The 18,704-nt window shown below is 39.9% G+C and overlaps 1 protein-coding gene across 2 annotated transcripts in view; it reads right to left on the minus strand.

Moving 5' to 3' along the window:
- Positions 1–12,440, minus strand: part of ELMOD1 (ELMO/CED-12 domain containing 1) — a 52,775-nt gene extending 40,335 nt beyond the window's left edge. For both annotated transcript variants that reach the window (XM_005885660.2, XM_005885659.2), the window contains exon 1: positions 12,342–12,440. In XM_005885660.2, coding sequence (XP_005885722.1) covers positions 12,342–12,358 — 17 coding nt within the window. In that variant the 5' untranslated portion in view covers positions 12,359–12,440. The remainder of the gene's footprint in view (positions 1–12,341) is intronic.
- Positions 12,441–18,704: the final 6,264 nt, after the last annotated feature.

Here is an 18,704-nt window from a genome sequence, read left to right on the forward strand (position 1 = left end):
GGTCTGATTCATCTGAGTTTAAGGACGGATTCATAGTACCTTTCCTCCTCTTAATTTCCTCATCTCCTTATTTTGGCATGCCTTGAGTGGAGACATCTCTCAAGTATATCTATGAGGAAGATCCCATGTGCTTTCTTTAATCCTATCCTTCTGTTCTTACTCTTAGAATAAGAATTACAATGCAGGGGGAGGAAGGGGGACATATGTAATACTTTCAACAATAAATATTTTTTAAAAAAGAATTACAGACACACCCTCTCTACCATCTGAAACCCTTGCTCAGGGATTTGTAGCTCTGCTTGTTTTTAACTCCTGTCCTGAATCATCAAACTAACCAACTTAGTTTTGATTAGGGGAATATTTTGTTCTTTTTCTTCATAACACTAGACTTAGTTTTCTTAGTTCTGATGGAGGATTCTCAACTCACTACTGAAAAGATGTGCTACATTTTATCGGAATAACAGCCAAATTTTCAAGACTATGAGGAAAAATACTGATCACCATCTCCTATTTTTAAGAACTACATGCATAGCATGTTTTGCTATTTGTTTTTATTTTTTATCACAACTTTTTCAATGATGTTCCAAAAGGAGTTACTGCAGGAAGAACTGATATTCTAATAAGGAAAATGACAATAAGTTAAATGACTTGCTTAAGCTCTGGGAGAATCTGATTTAATAATGAGACTTATTTAAACATTTTCTGTTTCCAGTATTTTATCCTACTGTCTTTTATTAGTATGCTGCAGAGTGGGGTTTATGGCTGAGTTCACAGCAGTATGCTTCTTAAAGACAATTATGATCACGTTTATTACTGAACATTCATTCTCTAGCTTGAACTAGAATAGCCACCCAATGTAAATTATTCAAAATGGATCATATCTCTGCTATCGAGTAAAAGCAAGTCCCTGTCTTGTTAGAAGAACCCACTCAGCAGGAGTGGGGCCTCTGAAATAGGAGATGCACCTAGCACCAAGTGGCCTCCTGCCTGTGAGGTGAGGGGCGTGGATACCTGTAATGCAACACTACTCCAACATCTTAAATGTGTGACTCTGGCGTCTTCTTTTGGAATAATAAGAGAAAACTGGTTTATTTTGAACAGTTTCAATGAGTTTGTTAATGAAAGTTAATTCTTGCTTGAAGAAATCCTGTAATAAATAAGAAGTACACTATTGGTGAGGAAGGAAACGTACAAAATAATCACAGTTCTTTGTTCAAACCACAGTCTCCTGAACGAAACACTTTTCATCTAAATGGGCATAAAGAACAACAGCAAATTGCTCAACATTTCTAGCATTTCATGAACTTTAAAAAATATTTACTATTTTATTTATTTACTTTTAAATTTTCATTTTTTACATCAACTTTTTAAAATAACATTAAAATTTTTTCAGGTGCTTTTGATGAAAGCCTAGGTTTTTTTTTTTAGTCAAATATATCAATATTTTACTTTAGAAAATTTTCAGTTGCTCTATTGAAGTGTCTGATCAGGGGCACTGGCCATCAATTGGAAATAAACTTGCCAATTGGCCTAGTAAGTGGGATTCTCTGTATAATGAGCTTCCTACTAGAAAGAGAGGCTGCAGAGGACTTGACACATGAACTGGAACTGTGAAATCACACAAAGAAACCATTTGTGTGCCTCTAGAAAAATGAGTATATTTTCTTTAATGAGCAGCTGAGAGGCAGTGCCCAGTGCCCAGTGCCTAGGCAGTGTGGGGCTCTGTGGTCTTTCCCATCGTTCTTTACCTGAAGAGATCACACTGTCTTTGAAAAGTGGTGGGTGTAAACCCATCATGGGTTGACACTATTCCAAATTCCATTGCTATAGCAAAGGTACTATTTTTACATTCCAGGCAAATTTTATCTGAGGAATTAGGAAGCACTGGCTGACTGTGGGATAACAAAATCTAATTTTGGCTTATTGTTTTTCTTTCAAAGAAAAGGAGGCACAGGTTTTTCTTAATTTATTAATGACATCACAATTCAATTAAAAATTTGATGCTTAAATACATACATTTTACAAGATTTATTTTTTAAAAATCAGATATTTTGGGGTACTTGGATAATATTTTTATTGACTTATTTTAAAAGGAAGCAGCAAACACATTACACTGACATTTAAAAAGTATTTTCTAGAACAAATACTCCAAATATAGAACCAGAAAAGACCCCGAATAATTGCACCAATCCTGAGAAAGAATAAAGTTGGAGGAATTACAATACCAGATATCAAGTTATACTACAAAGCCACTGTAATCCAAACAGCCTGGTACTGGCACAAGAACAGACATATAATTCAATGGAACAGAACAGAGACCCCAGAAATCAACCCAAGCCATTACATTCAAATTAATATTCGACAAAGGAGGCAAGAGTATACAATGGACTCAAGACAATCTCTTCAATAAATGGTGTTGGGATAATTGGACAGATACTTGCAAAAAAATGAAACTAGACCACCAACTTACACCATACACAAGAATAAACTCAAAATGGATAAAAGACTTAGTAAGGAGTGATGAAGCCATAAAAATCCTAGAAGAAACCATAGGTAGCAAACTCTTAGACATCTCTCATAGCAGTATGTTTGCGGATACATCTCATAGGGCAAAGCAAACTAACAAGAAAATAAACAAATGGGACTACATCAAAATAAAAAGCTTCTGTACAGCAAAAGAAACCAACAAAATAAAAAGGAAGCCCACTGTATGGGAGAACATATTTGACAATGATACATCTGATAAAGGGGTAATATCCAAAATATATAAGGAACTTAACAAAGGAAGACAAAACAATCCAATTAAAAAATGGGCAAAGGACCTAAATAGACACTTCTCCAAAGCAGACATACAGATGTCCAAGAATCATACGAAAAAATACTCAAAGTCACTGACATCACAGATATGCAAATTAAAATGACAATGAGGTATCACCTCACACCTGTCAGAATGGCTACCATCAATAAATCAACAAATAACAAGTGTTGACAAGGATGTGAAGAAAAGGGAACCCTAGTACACTGCTGGTGGGAATGCAGACTGGTGCAGCCATTATAGAAAACAGTATGGACTTTCCTAAAAAAATTAAATACGGAACTGTCATATGACCCAGTGACCCCACTTCTAGGAATATATCCTAAGAGACCTGAAACACCAATCAGAAAGAATGTAAGCACCCCTATATTCATAGCGCAATTTATAATGCCTAAGATCTGGAAAGAGACCAAGTGTCCATTAGTAGATGAGTGGATAAAAAAGTTGTGGTACATTTACACCATGGAATACTATGCAGCAGTAAAAAAGGATCTCTTACTCTTTGAGACAGCAAGGAGGGGTCTGGAGAGCATTATGCTAAGTGAAATAAGCCAGTCAGAGAAAGACAAGTATCACATGATCTCACTCATATGTAGAATTGAATGAACAAAATAAACTGATGAACAAAATAGATCCAGAGACATAGGAGCATGGAACAGACTGTGGAGTCTCTGAGGGAAGGTGGTGGTGGATGGGAAGAGATCAACCAAAGAACTCGTATGCATATATGCATAACCTATGGACACAGACAAAAGGGTGGTGAAGGCCTGAGGCAAGGCCAGAACCTGGTGGAGAGGGCAATGGGGAAATAGAGGGGGACAGCTGTAATACTCTCAACAATAAAGATTTAAATAAATAAATAAAATAAGGGAAAGTCATTATCCATCGTAAGCCCCCAAATCTTCTATAGAGGATGAGCAGTAGGCCTTTTAGTATTATAGATACACTACATAATTATATATAATTATGAATAAAAAATTAATTTCTGTTGAGTTAAAGACCTAGAGTAGTTGAAAGAGAGATTTTTTAACTGTACTGTAGAATAATTAAAAGTGATCATTGAAAGGTACTTTACTTATTCCTTCACTAAAGTGAACAAATAAAAAATGAGAAGACTGGTGTATAGTACAGTAGGAAAACGTGTGGGTCTTATGTAAGGGAAAAAACAAAAATGGGTCAAGAACGTAATTTCACTGCAACCACATGCCATCCCTGTCCACAAGGAACTTATAATCTAGTAAGGAAAATGACAATAAAAACAAAAAGTAAAAAAAATTAGTGTGATAATTCTATAAAAGAAATTGCTAGAGAGACAGAGAGAAAGTACCTTCCTCTGAGATGGGACAGTAAAGCCAACTCTTGATTGTCCTGACAAGGAGGCAAGCACAACAGGGAAATCAGCATGCCTTACTCACTTCAGAGCAAAAGTGAAAAATACAAAATTTAAATGAATGAAACGCAAACCCAACATTTACTGAGTGTCCAGGGCTTTCATTTATCTCATGCTCTATAGGAGGAGCTGAATGAACAGTGAGGTGTCAGAGGGTTGCCCCTGAAAAGCTGAGGGAAAACCAAGGGGCAGAAGAGCTGGGTGCCGATGATCAAGCCTGAAATGAATCTCTGATGGAAGCTTGATGTCAATGGGCAGGCCCAGGTGGTGTCACAGAATATTGCCTAGAAAACTATGCATTCAGGTTAACCTATTTCAACAAAGGTGTGGAAAGTATTTTTTTTAATGCAGGGAACAAAGTAAGTTAAAATACTTGTATATACACTAATAAAAGAGAAAGATACAAATTGACCATACCTTCACGACACCCACCAGCCAATTAGGAGTGAGTATGCAAATTAACCCACCAAAGATGGCAGGTTAATTTGCATACACAGGTGCCGAGCGGCCAGGAGCGGGGCGGGATGCAGGCGTTCTGCAATGCCCCAGCTGCTCCGGGCCTGTGGGCAGCGTGGGAAGGCGGAAAGGCGGCTTTGGGCCAGAGTAAAGGCGGTGCCAGCAGCCAGGGGAAGGAAGGCCCATTCTTGCACGAATCTTTGTGCATCAGGCCTCTAGTGTGTAAATATATGTGTATTTGTGTGTATACTTCATGTGTGTGTGTACACTAGAGGCCCGGTGTACAGAACGGATTTGTGCACTTGTGGGGGTCCCACAACCTGGCCTGTACCCTCTCACAATCTGGGACCCCTTGGGGGATGTCGGACTGCCAGTTTCGGCCCAGTCCCCACAGGCCAGGCTGAGAGATCCCACCAGTGCAAGAATCCGTGCACCGGGTCTCTAGTAAGCATATAAGATCTTTGGTTAATCTCTTCCTGGTGGATGGGAAGAGATCAACCAAAGAACTCGTATGCATATATGCATAACCTATGGACACAGACAAAAGGGTGGTGAAGGCCTGAGGCAAGGCCAGAACCTGGTGGAGAGGGCAATGGGGAAATAGAGGGGGACAGCTGTAATACTCTCAACAATAAAGATTTAAATAAATAAATAAAATAAGGGAAAGTCATTATCCATCGTAAGCCCCCAAATCTTCTATAGAGGATGAGCAGTAGGCCTTTTAGTATTATAGATACACTACATAATTATATATAATTATGAATAAAAAATTAATTTCTGTTGAGTTAAAGACCTAGAGTAGTTGAAAGAGAGATTTTTTAACTGTACTGTAGAATAATTAAAAGTGATCATTGAAAGGTACTTTACTTATTCCTTCACTAAAGTGAACAAATAAAAAATGAGAAGACTGGTGTATAGTACAGTAGGAAAACGTGTGGGTCTTATGTAAGGGAAAAAACAAAAATGGGTCAAGAACGTAATTTCACTGCAACCACATGCCATCCCTGTCCACAAGGAACTTATAATCTAGTAAGGAAAATGACAATAAAAACAAAAAGTAAAAAAAATTAGTGTGATAATTCTATAAAAGAAATTGCTAGAGAGACAGAGAGAAAGTACCTTCCTCTGAGATGGGACAGTAAAGCCAACTCTTGATTGTCCTGACAAGGAGGCAAGCACAACAGGGAAATCAGCATGCCTTACTCACTTCAGAGCAAAAGTGAAAAATACAAAATTTAAATGAATGAAACGCAAACCCAACATTTACTGAGTGTCCAGGGCTTTCATTTATCTCATGCTCTATAGGAGGAGCTGAATGAACAGTGAGGTGTCAGAGGGTTGCCCCTGAAAAGCTGAGGGAAAACCAAGGGGCAGAAGAGCTGGGTGCCGATGATCAAGCCTGAAATGAATCTCTGATGGAAGCTTGATGTCAATGGGCAGGCCCAGGTGGTGTCACAGAATATTGCCTAGAAAACTATGCATTCAGGTTAACCTATTTCAACAAAGGTGTGGAAAGTATTTTTTTTAATGCAGGGAACAAAGTAAGTTAAAATACTTGTATATACACTAATAAAAGAGAAAGATACAAATTGACCATACCTTCACGACACCCACCAGCCAATTAGGAGTGAGTATGCAAATTAACCCACCAAAGATGGCAGGTTAATTTGCATACACAGGTGCCGAGCGGCCAGGAGCGGGGCGGGATGCAGGCGTTCTGCAATGCCCCAGCTGCTCCGGGCCTGTGGGCAGCGTGGGAAGGCGGAAAGGCGGCTTTGGGCCAGAGTAAAGGCGGTGCCAGCAGCCAGGGGAAGGAAGGCCCATTCTTGCACGAATCTTCGTGCATCAGGCCTCTAGTGTGTAAATATATGTGTATTTGTGTGTATACTTCATGTGTGTGTGTACACTAGAGGCCCGGTGTACAGAACGGATTTGTGCACTTGTGGAGGTCCCACAACCTGGCCTGCACCCTCTCACAATCTGGGTCTCCTTGGGGGATGTCGGACTGCCAGTTTCGGCCCGGTCCCCGCAGGCCAGGCTGAGAGATCCCACCAGTGCAAGAATCCATGCACCGGGTCTCTAGTAAGCATATAAGATCTTTGGTTAATCTCTTCCCGACCTCCCCCTTCCCCCTTCTTTCTGAGATTCATCAATCTGTTCCATGTTTCCATGCCTGTGCATTGAGCGTCTGCCCCCTGGTGGTCAGTGTGCGTCATAGCTACTGATCGAATGATCTAACAGTTGCTTAGGCTTTTATAAATAGAGATATGTGTATATACATGTATATTTATGTAAGTATTTATATACTTGATATGTACATGTGTATCTTAAAAAAGGAAAAAACTATGGCTAAACACACCAGACTACAGTGACAGTGGTATTTGGATGTGCAGGTTGTAAACCCCTTTTCAGGATTTAGCTTCTACATCTGATAAGCTCAGGCAATGCTTCAAGTGATGGTAATGAAATTCTGGGACAACTACATGGCCCTGCACCTTTGGCCCCTCCAGAGCACTGGAAATTGGTGGGTGCTGAATGCAAATACTGCCTAGCTAAAAAGGGACGTGTCTGGAAGTCTGACTTTAAGTCTGGTGTACATTTGCTACAATGGGCTGTTTGACTTTGGACAAGCCCCTCTGCCCCTCTGGGCCTCTGCCTTCCCATCTGTGAGGTGAAGGGAATGGCCTAGTTTTCTAGCTCTAAGACAGTGGTTGGCAAACTGCGGCTCTCAAACCACATGCGGCTCTTTGGCCCCTTGAGTGTGGCTCTTCCTAAGCCTTAGGAGTACCCTAATTAAGTTAATAACAATGTACCTACCTATATAGTTTAAGTTAAAAAATTTGGCTCTCAAAAGAAATTTCAATAGTTGTACTGAGTTTGCTGCCCACTGCTCTAAGAGGAGGCTAGATATGTGTCGCAAGGGAAGGAGATTTTTCGTCTGACTCTCCCTTCTGTTTGAGGTCTACTTTAGGTTTGAGTGAAAATGTTACCATGGTTCTGGACTGCTTTACCCCATGCTTGCAAAGGTGCCCAAGAACTGTCCCTAACTTTACCTTGGCAGCTTGTCTTCTGCCCACCCTACACAGGGTCGACAGCCAACACATCTGGACCACCTGCTGCTTGTGGCAGCTGGTCACACTTTCTGGGCTTTGTTCACAGCATCTTCTCCACCTCTCCTACCCTCTATCCTCATTTAAAAACTAGAGGCCCGGTGCACGAAAATTCATGCATTGGGGGGGGTCCCTCAGCCCAGCCTATGCCCTCTTGCAGTCTGGGACCCCTCGGGGGATGTCCACCTGCCAGCTTAGGCCCACTTCCCAGGGGATCAGGCCTAAGCCACAGTTGGACATCCTCAGCACTGCCGAGGAGGTGGGAAAGGCTCCCGCCACCTCCGCTGCGTTCGCAGCAGTCAGCCTGGCTTGTGGCTGAGTGGAGCTCCCCCTAGGGGAGCACACTGACCACCAAGGGGCAGTTCCTGCATTAAGCGTCTGCCCACTGGTGGTCAGTGCGCATCATAGCAACTGGTTGTTCCCAGTTGTTTCGCTGTTAGGGTCAATTTGCATATTACCCTTTTATTATATACGATAGGAGCATCCTCATCCTCCTTTCCCCTCAATCTCACCCCAGTGAAGCCATCCCTCAGCATTCCTGTCACAAAATGCCTGTAGCATGTCACTGACCACATTCCTTTTTTTATCTTAGTTTTGCCCACGTGTGCCTCAGCTCCTCACCAGATGGTATGTTACTTTGGAGTGGAGACCACCTCATATTCACTTTTGTATCACCCACAACGGCTCACAGTAGACACACACCAAAGGAGTAACACAATGCAGAAACTATGAGAAACAGCTTGGAAGTCAAAGGCCTGCATTCAAATATCCGTGTGCCCTGGCTGGTGTGGCTCAGTTGGTTGGAGCATCATCCTGTACATCCTATACAACCCAAGGTGGTGGGTTTGATTCCCAGTCAGGACACATACCCAAATATCAGTGTGCCCTTGTGTGAGTAACTTAACTTTGTCAAGCCTTCATGCTCTGCGCTGTAAAATGGGATATTAATTCTGTTTAATCTCAATTGTTATTAATGTAAAATGTGGCATGTTACTACAATTGTTAGCAGTAGATGTTTACTAAAGTACAACCCAAGGTGGTTGGTTTGATTCCCAGTCAGGACACATACCCAAATATCAGTGTGCCCTTGTGTGAGTAACTTAACTTTGTCAAGCCTTCATGCTCTGCGCTGTAAAATGGGATATTAATTCTGTTTAATCTCAATTGTTATTAATGTAAAATGTGGCATGTTACTACAATTGTTAGCAGTAGATGTTTACTAAATGAGTTAGTGGACCAATATATTAATCAGGTGTGAATGGCCTATATATAAAACCCAATTTATGGCTATTTTTGCTCATTGGAAGCCTTTATTTACCTAATTATAGTGTTAAATACTTTTTTCCTCTCAATTGTTTCACAGCCAGAACTTGGGTGCAATTCTGCTGTGCTGCTCAAAGTGTCTCCCGTGGAGGTTTGAGTTTGGCAGACGTTTTCCTCTCCTCTCTCCTGTCTCAGGAAGAAAAATATGCAATGAAGTCCATGGCCAAGACACTGAGATCCGGAGGCCGGGAACGTTGGAAGCAATTATTTACATGGGGTGCCTTAAAAGATTCCCTGTATTAGAAAATGTCAAAATTAATAATGCCTGATAACTTAAAAAATATCATCTCAACAAGTAAATCCTAGCAAGGCAACAGATCTTCAGTCCAAGTCTTAGGCCTTCTTTATGATACACATCAACTGAATTAACGTTAATGAAATATAATATATAAACTACACCCAAAGCCTCAGTTTTATTTAGGGCTCAGAAAGTGCCCTCTCTTTCTCTGATAAAAAACACAGGCACACTTTCTTCTCCATTTAATCACTGGTTTTCTTTTAATGCAGACCTTGGAAAGAGTCATTAATTGGTGACAATGATGTACTTATATCATATCCCATATCTACTCTCAATTTAAAACATATCCTTCAGTTGAGTGTACTAATCTATAGCATTTATTTCTAACTTCTCATGTAATTTCTTATATTTCAAATATTTCCTCACTCCTTTACACTCTGAGTAGTTACACCATTAATATAGGTCAATGGTAACAGTGAGCTGGAGAGAGCAGAGTGTGGGTCCCATGTATCTTAAATGTGGATTAAAATCCATTCTTTCCCTCAACATGGATTCTTTATGGTTAACCTCATTTCTTCTGAGACTGTACATGGAGCATTTCATTCTACAGCAACACAGAAGTTGACAAATCAATCACTCTGGGGGCTTTTAAATAATGCCGAATTTTTCTCAATGAAAATCAGCTCCTTATTCTACATATTTGTTGAGCTCAGGAATTAACACCTATTTTATTCAGGCAGTGTGTACATAACCTTCTCTTTGGTTCAAATAAAAAGATTTCCAAATTATCCAACATCTGTGGGCACAGACTACAGGGAATAAAAGGCAGTTTAAATGATCTGATAGAGTTGTAATGCAGGATTATTACTCTGCCCTCTTAGCCTTCCAAATTCCATAAACATTAACATATAATGAATACATACTCATTATAACTTAATAAAAGCATTCAAAACAAAAACGAAAGCCAAAAGCAAAAATCAACTAAGGAGCCCTAACCGGTTTGGCTCAATGGATAGAGCGTCAGCCTGCGGACTCAAGGGTCCCAGGTTTGATTCCGGTCAAGGGCATGTACCTTGGTTGCGGGCACATACCCAGTAGGGAGTGTGCAGGAGGCAGCTGATTGATGTTTCTCTCTCATTGATGTTTCTAACTCTCTATCCCTCTCCCTTCCTCTCTGTAAAAAATCAATAAAAAATATATATATTTTAAAAATCAACTAAGGACGGGCAATGATTGAATTTGCTTTTATTATCAAAACCAAAGGTCAATGAAAATCCTCAAATATCTTTCTTGGTGTGTAATCTATTATCCAAGACTCAGTTTCACATAAATAATCAATGTCAAGTAATATTTATAAAATATATATATATATGCCAACTTAAAAGAGAAAAATTTGCATCAGAACACACAACTGACAGGGATGTGCTGGTTCCATTATCCTCAGAGCTCGTCTGTGTGAAATTACAGTGGTAGAGTTTACCCATACCAGTTCTAAATCATCACATACAACTTAGTTTTAAAATGTGATCATCTGCACCAAACACAATGTTACACCTACTCAATGGAACAAAAAAACCTAACAGACACTAATGCTCCTATTTCTCCTAAAATGGCTGGTTTTGAGGCTACTCATTTTTTTTAAACCAGCAAGAGAGTGAAGAAGAAATCCAGCTGCACCAATCTTGGCACAAACCTGACCACTTCTGCCTCCACTTTCACAAAAGTAGCTCCTGATGTCTCAGCTTCATCTCACACTACAGCTTTCTGTTAACATGATCACACCACTCAGAGATATTCAGGAGGGATTCATAAGTACCAATTTTTCAAAATGTGGAAACAGATGGGTTTATTACCATGGCAACCCAAAACATGTATCAGATCAAATACTTTGCTGGCAAATCTCCTAGTGATTTTTCAAATACTATCCTTTTACTCGGCCGAGATAAACAGGGTGAGCAGTATGCCTATAAATGCTAATGCCTGTGAGCAGTTTAATAGTGACCTCCAGGGAGGTCTTCACAGTTGTAAGATCCAGTAAACATCAGTAGCTGCAGCAGAACATAGTGACTCCCACACAAATCGACCTCCGTGCTCCAGAAACAATGGTGCGAACACCAGTGGGGAAAGGAAAATCGTAAATGGCAGCCACTGAAAGAATTAAAGTTCCTAAAGGAAGCAAGCCCACTAATTTTTCAGAGAAAAGAAGCCAGAGCAAGGGACGAGCATGTGTACAGCGGTAAGCCACCACCTCGAGAGAAAGTATGTTTTATTTTCTAATTTTCAGAGCTTGACTGACATTACTTTTATCATGTCTTAATATGATGTAAAATTTCTTCAAGAATTTCATTAATGTATTGTAAATGACAGTCAATACTCTTGAAAATAATTACCAGTCAAGCCTAATGGCTTTCAACACAAAACAAGATCACCCCAAAACATATCAACATACACAGTGCTCTATACAGCAGAGTCTTCAGGGGATCAACAATTAATGCAGATTTCAGGGACATTACTGAGGCAGGAAGAGCAAAAGCTTGGGATATATATTTTTACCAAAAAGGAATATCTGAAAATACCTGTATGAATTGGCCAGCCAACCAAAATCTAAATGAAGGGATATTTAAAATTACTTATTTCAGGAAAATGATTGTACACAAATTATATTGATTCTTTGACTACCAATCCCCAGACCTCAACTTGAAGGCCAGCAGCATACCACTCTTTACAGATACAAGCATCAAGGTTGCCCCAAGTTCTCCCTGCCCCGCGCGTTTGCACCTATGCTCTCTTGTAATTGCTTGTAATCTACCACTTGTAAATGTTCTCTTTTAGCATCAGTGTACACATAGAGTTGGCAGAGGAATCTTGTGACCAAATTATTCTTAGCTGAAGTACAATGCGAGACATGGTTACCGTTTCACAAACAGTGAACAAAAATATTATCCTAATTGGAGAGGAAGTTTCTCATTTTAGAGGGTTCATCCGATCCGGGAAACCAGAAATGCTTACCTCAGGAAGTGCTTCATTGTGCCTGTTCTGCTTATCCCTATGTTATCCAAACTGTCCTCAAGTAACTGCTTTCCAGTTGGCCTTGGTCAAAATAAGTGCAAGCTGTGGGGAGAAAATAGATATATTTACTATTAAGGGTGCTGGAAACCCCAACTCCCAGAGTTCTGCTTACCTGAGTAAGCAAACAATATTATATGGCACCCGGAACATTGTCAACCCAACTGCCCACGAAGCAACTCAATTCTATGGATGGAGGTTATAGCTAAAGCCTTTCATTTTATCATTAACAATTAGCCTTTCATTTTAAGTCACTTGCTGGAGAAATTATTAGTTTCACCAGCAATCTTTGCAATCGTAAGCTTTTTCTCTATTTTGGGCATTTCTACATTTGGAAGAAGAGTATTTATTTTTTAAAAATGAAGAACCATAAAATTATCATTACCATGATTTCCAGATCTCTGATGGTCTGAAATCTGGCAGCCTCAACCTTTCAGAAGTACAACTAAAAAATAACTAGAAGCAGCTGGTAATGTCTTTAAAATATATTTGTTAAAGAGTCAATTACTCCAAACAAGTAAATAATATGCTCCATATCCCCCCATTTTTTTTTGCACTCTGACTAGAACAGTGAGGTTTTATATTTGTCTATCACTTCTCAGCTTACAATTTGCTTTCATAAAGTCTATAATACCAGGTTATTGGTCTTCTTCCTTCTTATAAGGAGGACAGCAGAAGCTGCCTACAAAGTGGGGATGAAACAGCCTAGAGAAGGGAGAGGCTGGAGACAATCGTGGAGAGACGTTGCCGAGGAGGAGTGATAAATGGAACACCAGCTGCAATGGCAACACAAGGAACTGAGTGTATGGACAAATGGCTGAGGGAAGAGACACAACTACCAACTAGAACAGCTCAGAAATGTGGGCAACTCAACCCCAAAGCCAGTCTTTTCTTTACCACATTTTTTTTCTTTCCATGTGAATACTCCATGCATGCTTGGGAAAGAAAAGTGTATACGTCAATTAAAGATTGTGATTGCTTCTGGCGGGGCAGGGAGAGGTTTAGGATTGGGGAAGGAAAAACTGACCTTCAGCTTGATAAGCATTTTATTTCTTAAAATATATCTCAAGCAAAATAAAGGGCAAAAACAACTTGTGTCCCTTTTATGTGGTGGGAATATATATTATTCTTTGTACTTTTGTGGCTTTTAAAAATGAATCCAAATTTTAACTAAAAAGCATTAGTGTCTACCCAAAACCCAGATTATAGTTTCTAAAATATTCTCAAAGATAAGGAACCAGGGCTGCTTGGAGGAGTGGCTGAGTCTAGGGGGGGGCGGGGAACACACAAGGTGAGCCTGACGTGTCTTGTGCCAGAAAGTAAGAATGTGCTCAGCCCTGACAGGTTTGGCTCAGTGGATAGAGCGTCAGCCTGCGGACTGAAGGGTCCCAGGTTCGATTCCAGTCAAGGGCATGTACCTTGGTTGTGGGCACACCCCCAGTGGGATTTGTGCAGGAGGCAGCTGATCAATGTTTCTGTCTCATCGATGTTTCTAACTCTCTATCTCTCTCCCTTCCTCTCTGTAAAAAATCAATAAGATATATACATATATTTTTTAAAAATGTGCTCAAAGGGCAGACAGTGAAGGTGATGTCCAATAAACACAGGACCCAACCGAAAGGACTCCTGATGGCCAACACTGGGACAATATGTGTAATGTAATTAATATAGTATTTGATTATACCATAAAGTATGAAATAAGTATCTATGATTCCATACTGATATAAATGATTGAATAAATAAATAAATGGAGAATACTATATCAACCTCCTGTACAAAAGACTCCCAAACAATTTATGTAGATACTCTGCCCTCAAGGAGCTGGAGTAGAATTCTTAATCCCTTCAATGCAGTCTGGACATAGTGACTTCCTGAGTATAGTGTGGAAGGGGGGAATGAGTAATTTTTCAGTAGAGAAACCTGACAAATATTATCTCAATTAGGTGATCAAGGTTAACATCACAGTGGTAAGTCATGGTGACAGAGTACATTCTTGATATGCTGGGATGAAAATGGCACTTTACCTCCATGGTCTTCCTCCTCCAAACCTTTACCCCTGTCTCATCCTGATGAAAACATCAGACCAACTCCTATTGATGGATATTGCACAAAATACCTAACCAGTGCTCCTTAACAACTCCAGATCATCAAAAACAGGAAAGGTCTCAGAAACTATCACAGCCAAGAGGTGGCTAAGGAGATATGACAATTAATTATAATGTGGGATTCTGGAACAGAAAAAGAATGTTAGATAAAAACTAAGCAAATCCGAATAAGCAAGGATTTTAGTTAATTAGGTATCAATATTGGCCCATTAGTTGTGACAAATGTTCATATTAACATAAGAAACTGGATGCCAATAAAGGAACACTCTGTATTATCTCTGTAACTTTTCTGTAAATCTAAACTATTCTAAAATGAAAAATATATTCCAATATGTTGATGCCTAATATGCTCTAGACACAAAGTTAGGCATTAGGAATACAGGTTGAACATGAGAGGCATGGGTTCCATTCTCCAGACCCTAAAGTCTTGAGGGAGGATTGTAGAGATAATACAGAGAAACAAATAGCTACTTAAACACAGTTTTACAAGTGGAAATGGGTGCTGTGATAGTGGTGCTTATCTTATGATGTAGGGGTCAGGGGGTTCCCTCATACATATAAAGTCCTAGGAGCAAGAGAATACACAATATGTAGAGGGAAAAATGTTCAACAAGACCTAGTGACCTGGTGCTTGCTAAGAGGGACAGGTAAAAACAGGGATGGTCAGATCTGGAAAACCAAGAAATGGTCAAATCGTCTAAGACAGTGGTTCTCAACCTGTGGGTCACGAGCCCTTCACAGGGGTCACCTAAGACCATCGGAAAACACATATATAATTACATATTGTTTTTGTGATTAATCACTATGCTTTAATTATGTTCAATTTGTAACAATGAAATTGGGGGTACCACAACATGAGGAACTGTATTAAAGGGTCACGGCATTAGGAAGGCTGAGAACCACTGGTCTAAGACTTTGTAAGCAATATCAAAGAAGTTTGAACAATAAGGAACCATTAAAAGTCTTCAAACTGAGATGTGAGATGATCCAATTTCTAGTTTTAAAAATGCTCTGTGCTTGTAGTATGGAGAATAAATTGGATTGTGGTGAAATTGTTGGAGGGGACACCATTTAGAAGGTTATTACAATAGTCCAGGCAGAACTTTGCAAGCAATATCAAAGAAGTCTGAACAATAAGGAACCATTAAAAGTGTTCAAACTGAGATGTGAGATGATCCAATTTCTAGTTTTAAAAATGCTCTGTGCTTGTAGTATGGAGAATAAATTGGATTGTGGTGAAATTGTTGGAGGGGACACCATTTAGAAGGTTATTACAATAGTCCAGGCAGAAATAATAATGGCAGGAGAAGGTAATTGACAGAGACAGGACTGGGATGGGTTTGAGAGATATTTAGAAATTAAAACTTTTGTTAATTGGTTGGGGAATAGGTTGGTGAAGGAAAAGGAGGAGTCAAACATTATGCCCATGTTTATGGCTGGCATAGATGGGGGAGACAGTAGATTCTTTCATTAAGACACAGAATTCTGGAGGCGATTTTGGGGTTTGGGTGTGTTTGGAGGTCTTTGAGGGGAATTTTGAGCTTGCTGGGTCAAGTGGTAGTATGGATATACATAGATCTGAAGGCCAGGAGAGAATTTCCCATTGGAGACAAAGATTTGGGCATAATTGGCATATAGATGGTAATTAAAACCATAGCCCAGAAGGAAATACTAAAGAAGTGGCATTTTCAACATTTGTTGTACATAACACTAGTTCTTTGTCATTGGGATAATATTAAATTAAAATCGTCATACTAGAAAGCAATAAAGAATGGAATGCATTTCAGAAAGATTTTATCAATATTTAAAGGAATCTTTAAATGGTTTCATTTTAGTTAAATAGAAAACCACTTTACCTAAAAAAAAAATCTCATTTCATAATGATATGGGACAAATAAAGTAATATAATACTTTAGCTTCCTGCCCTCTACATAGAGGTTCCCGAGTCTATCAATTAAAAAACACCTTCTGGATTGCTTATGTGCCCAGCATTATCCTGGGTAACACAACATAGTTTAATACTGCAGGGGAGCATTACAATTTAAGGAAAAATTTGGCAAATATGGCAGAAAGCATGCATGGTGGTTAAGAGCACAAGCTTTGGAGACAGAGAGTTCATATCTGGGATCTACCTCTAGCCTAGTGGTTTTAGACCAGCTGCTTAACCTTTCTAGGATTCTGTTTTCTCCCTGTTAAATGGGGAGCAGTTATTATAACCACTTTGTAGGATTGTTCTAAGAATCACAGTATGTAATATGCAGTCAATGAGTGGTACTCATTATTAGTATTATTTTGTCATTCTTATTATATACTCCTCTAAAGTAAAGATTATTTGGTTAAGTGAAGAATCAGTTTGGAGACTATTAAAATAAGTTCTGACAAGTTGTGGCTTAAACTGGAACAATGATAGTGGTGATGGAGAGAAGTGAAGAGAGGTGGAAAGTAGAATCATTTGGACTTACTGATTGGGTGGAAAAAGTGAAGGGAAAGAAAATAACAATTACTTTCAATTATCTGTCTCCAAAACAAGAAACAAAGACAACAATTAGTGCTAATTATCTGTCCCCCAAAGAGCACACACCAAAAATGGATTTGGGTGGTAGAAAGAAGACTTTGCAAATACTATTTAATACTATCATTGCTCATTGGGTACTAAGTAACTTCTCTAAATGTTTTCTATAGAAAAATAAAACAAATTACTGCTCACTTTATTTTTAAAATCTAAGCTTTGTTTTAAAAGAGGCATACCTGTTAATGTCCTATTTACTGCAAACTAGATAATTGGTGTAAAAGACAGGAACCTGTCACAAATCAGAGTTGGTGTGCAACGTGTGATACTGTGAGCCACTCACTATTGATAAGAAATGCCCTATGAGTTGTTTTTTAATGCGTGGTGCTGAGGTAATCTCTCTGAGTTAGGCCTCCTTTGTAGGCAAAGCAGCTTTTCTCCAGTGGCTGGGCAGGGCCTAAGGTCGGGAAAACTTGAGTTTGCTTCTTGTCTGCACAACGCTCTAACAACACAGTAGCCCTGATAGACTGCTCAAGTTTCCCCCACAGCCTGTCGACGCTAACTGGATCAGATGCCTTGTTTATATGTCTCACGTATTGAAAAATGCAGATACTTATTTTGGGTTAAATTCAGATTTATTGAGTTTTTTAAAAATATATTTTATTGATTTTTTACAGAGAGGAAGGGAGAGGTATAGAGAGTTAGAAACATCGATCAGCCGCCTCCTGCACACCCCCTACTGGGGATGTGCCCGCAACCAAGGTACATGCCCTTGACCGGAATCGAACCCGAGACCCTTGAGTCCGCAGGCTGACACTCTATCCACGGAGCCAAACCGGTTAGGGCTATTGAGGTATTTTTACATAAAGTTTAGCTTTTTTTTTTGCTTTTTTTGTCAGGAAGTAACCTCTGTGCCCCCTGCTTCACAGCATGCAAGAAGGACATGAACACGGTGTGCTGTCCCTTCCCTATAACTGCTTCTCTAGAGGGGTCTGTAACCGTGCGGACATCAGAATTACCGGCTCTATTTTAAATCTCTGCTGCTGCTCTAAAATGACCTGTGTCACGCTTCCCCTCTGCACACATGCTCCTCGGGGCACCAGGGAAGCCCAGGGCCGGATACAACGCCTGGCAAATTGAGTGCTCAGTTCAGATTTGCTGAAATGAACTCTGCATAGTTTTTGAGAAATGCACCTTTTAACAACACTAATAAAACCAACTAAAAATCACCCTACTGAAAGACAATAACCCCCATGTGGCTCTCCTTTTTAAGCAAAATAAAGAATATGATCATAACCCTGGGTTTCCTGACACTTTCAGCCCATCTGCACTAATTTATCTCCATGTGTATGGGCCGCTGCCCTGACCTATTCCCAAGGTAAGGATCCAATGGCTGTGCTTGATGGATCAAACACCTCCAGGGATCAATGGACACTTCAGTGCTGTGTGTGGGGCTGTGTGCCCCTTGTACTTTTTTTCCAGCTGGGAGGAAAGGGGCAGGGGGGCGTGGTCTGCCACTTCTGAAAACTCTTTCTGCCTGGAGCCAATGAACTTGCACTCCCTCCTTTGAGCAGGAGGCCCCTACAGCTCTTTTGTCAAGTACCACATGATGACCCTATGTCTTAGAAGCTGACCCATCTATTGAGCATCCCCTGGAATGAATTAGAGACTTAACTAGAGGGGATAGAACTC

The sequence above is a fragment of the Myotis brandtii genome, unplaced genomic scaffold (assembly GCF_000412655.1).
Source record: "Myotis brandtii unplaced genomic scaffold, ASM41265v1 scaffold920, whole genome shotgun sequence".
Lineage (NCBI taxonomy): Eukaryota > Metazoa > Chordata > Mammalia > Chiroptera > Vespertilionidae > Myotis > Myotis brandtii.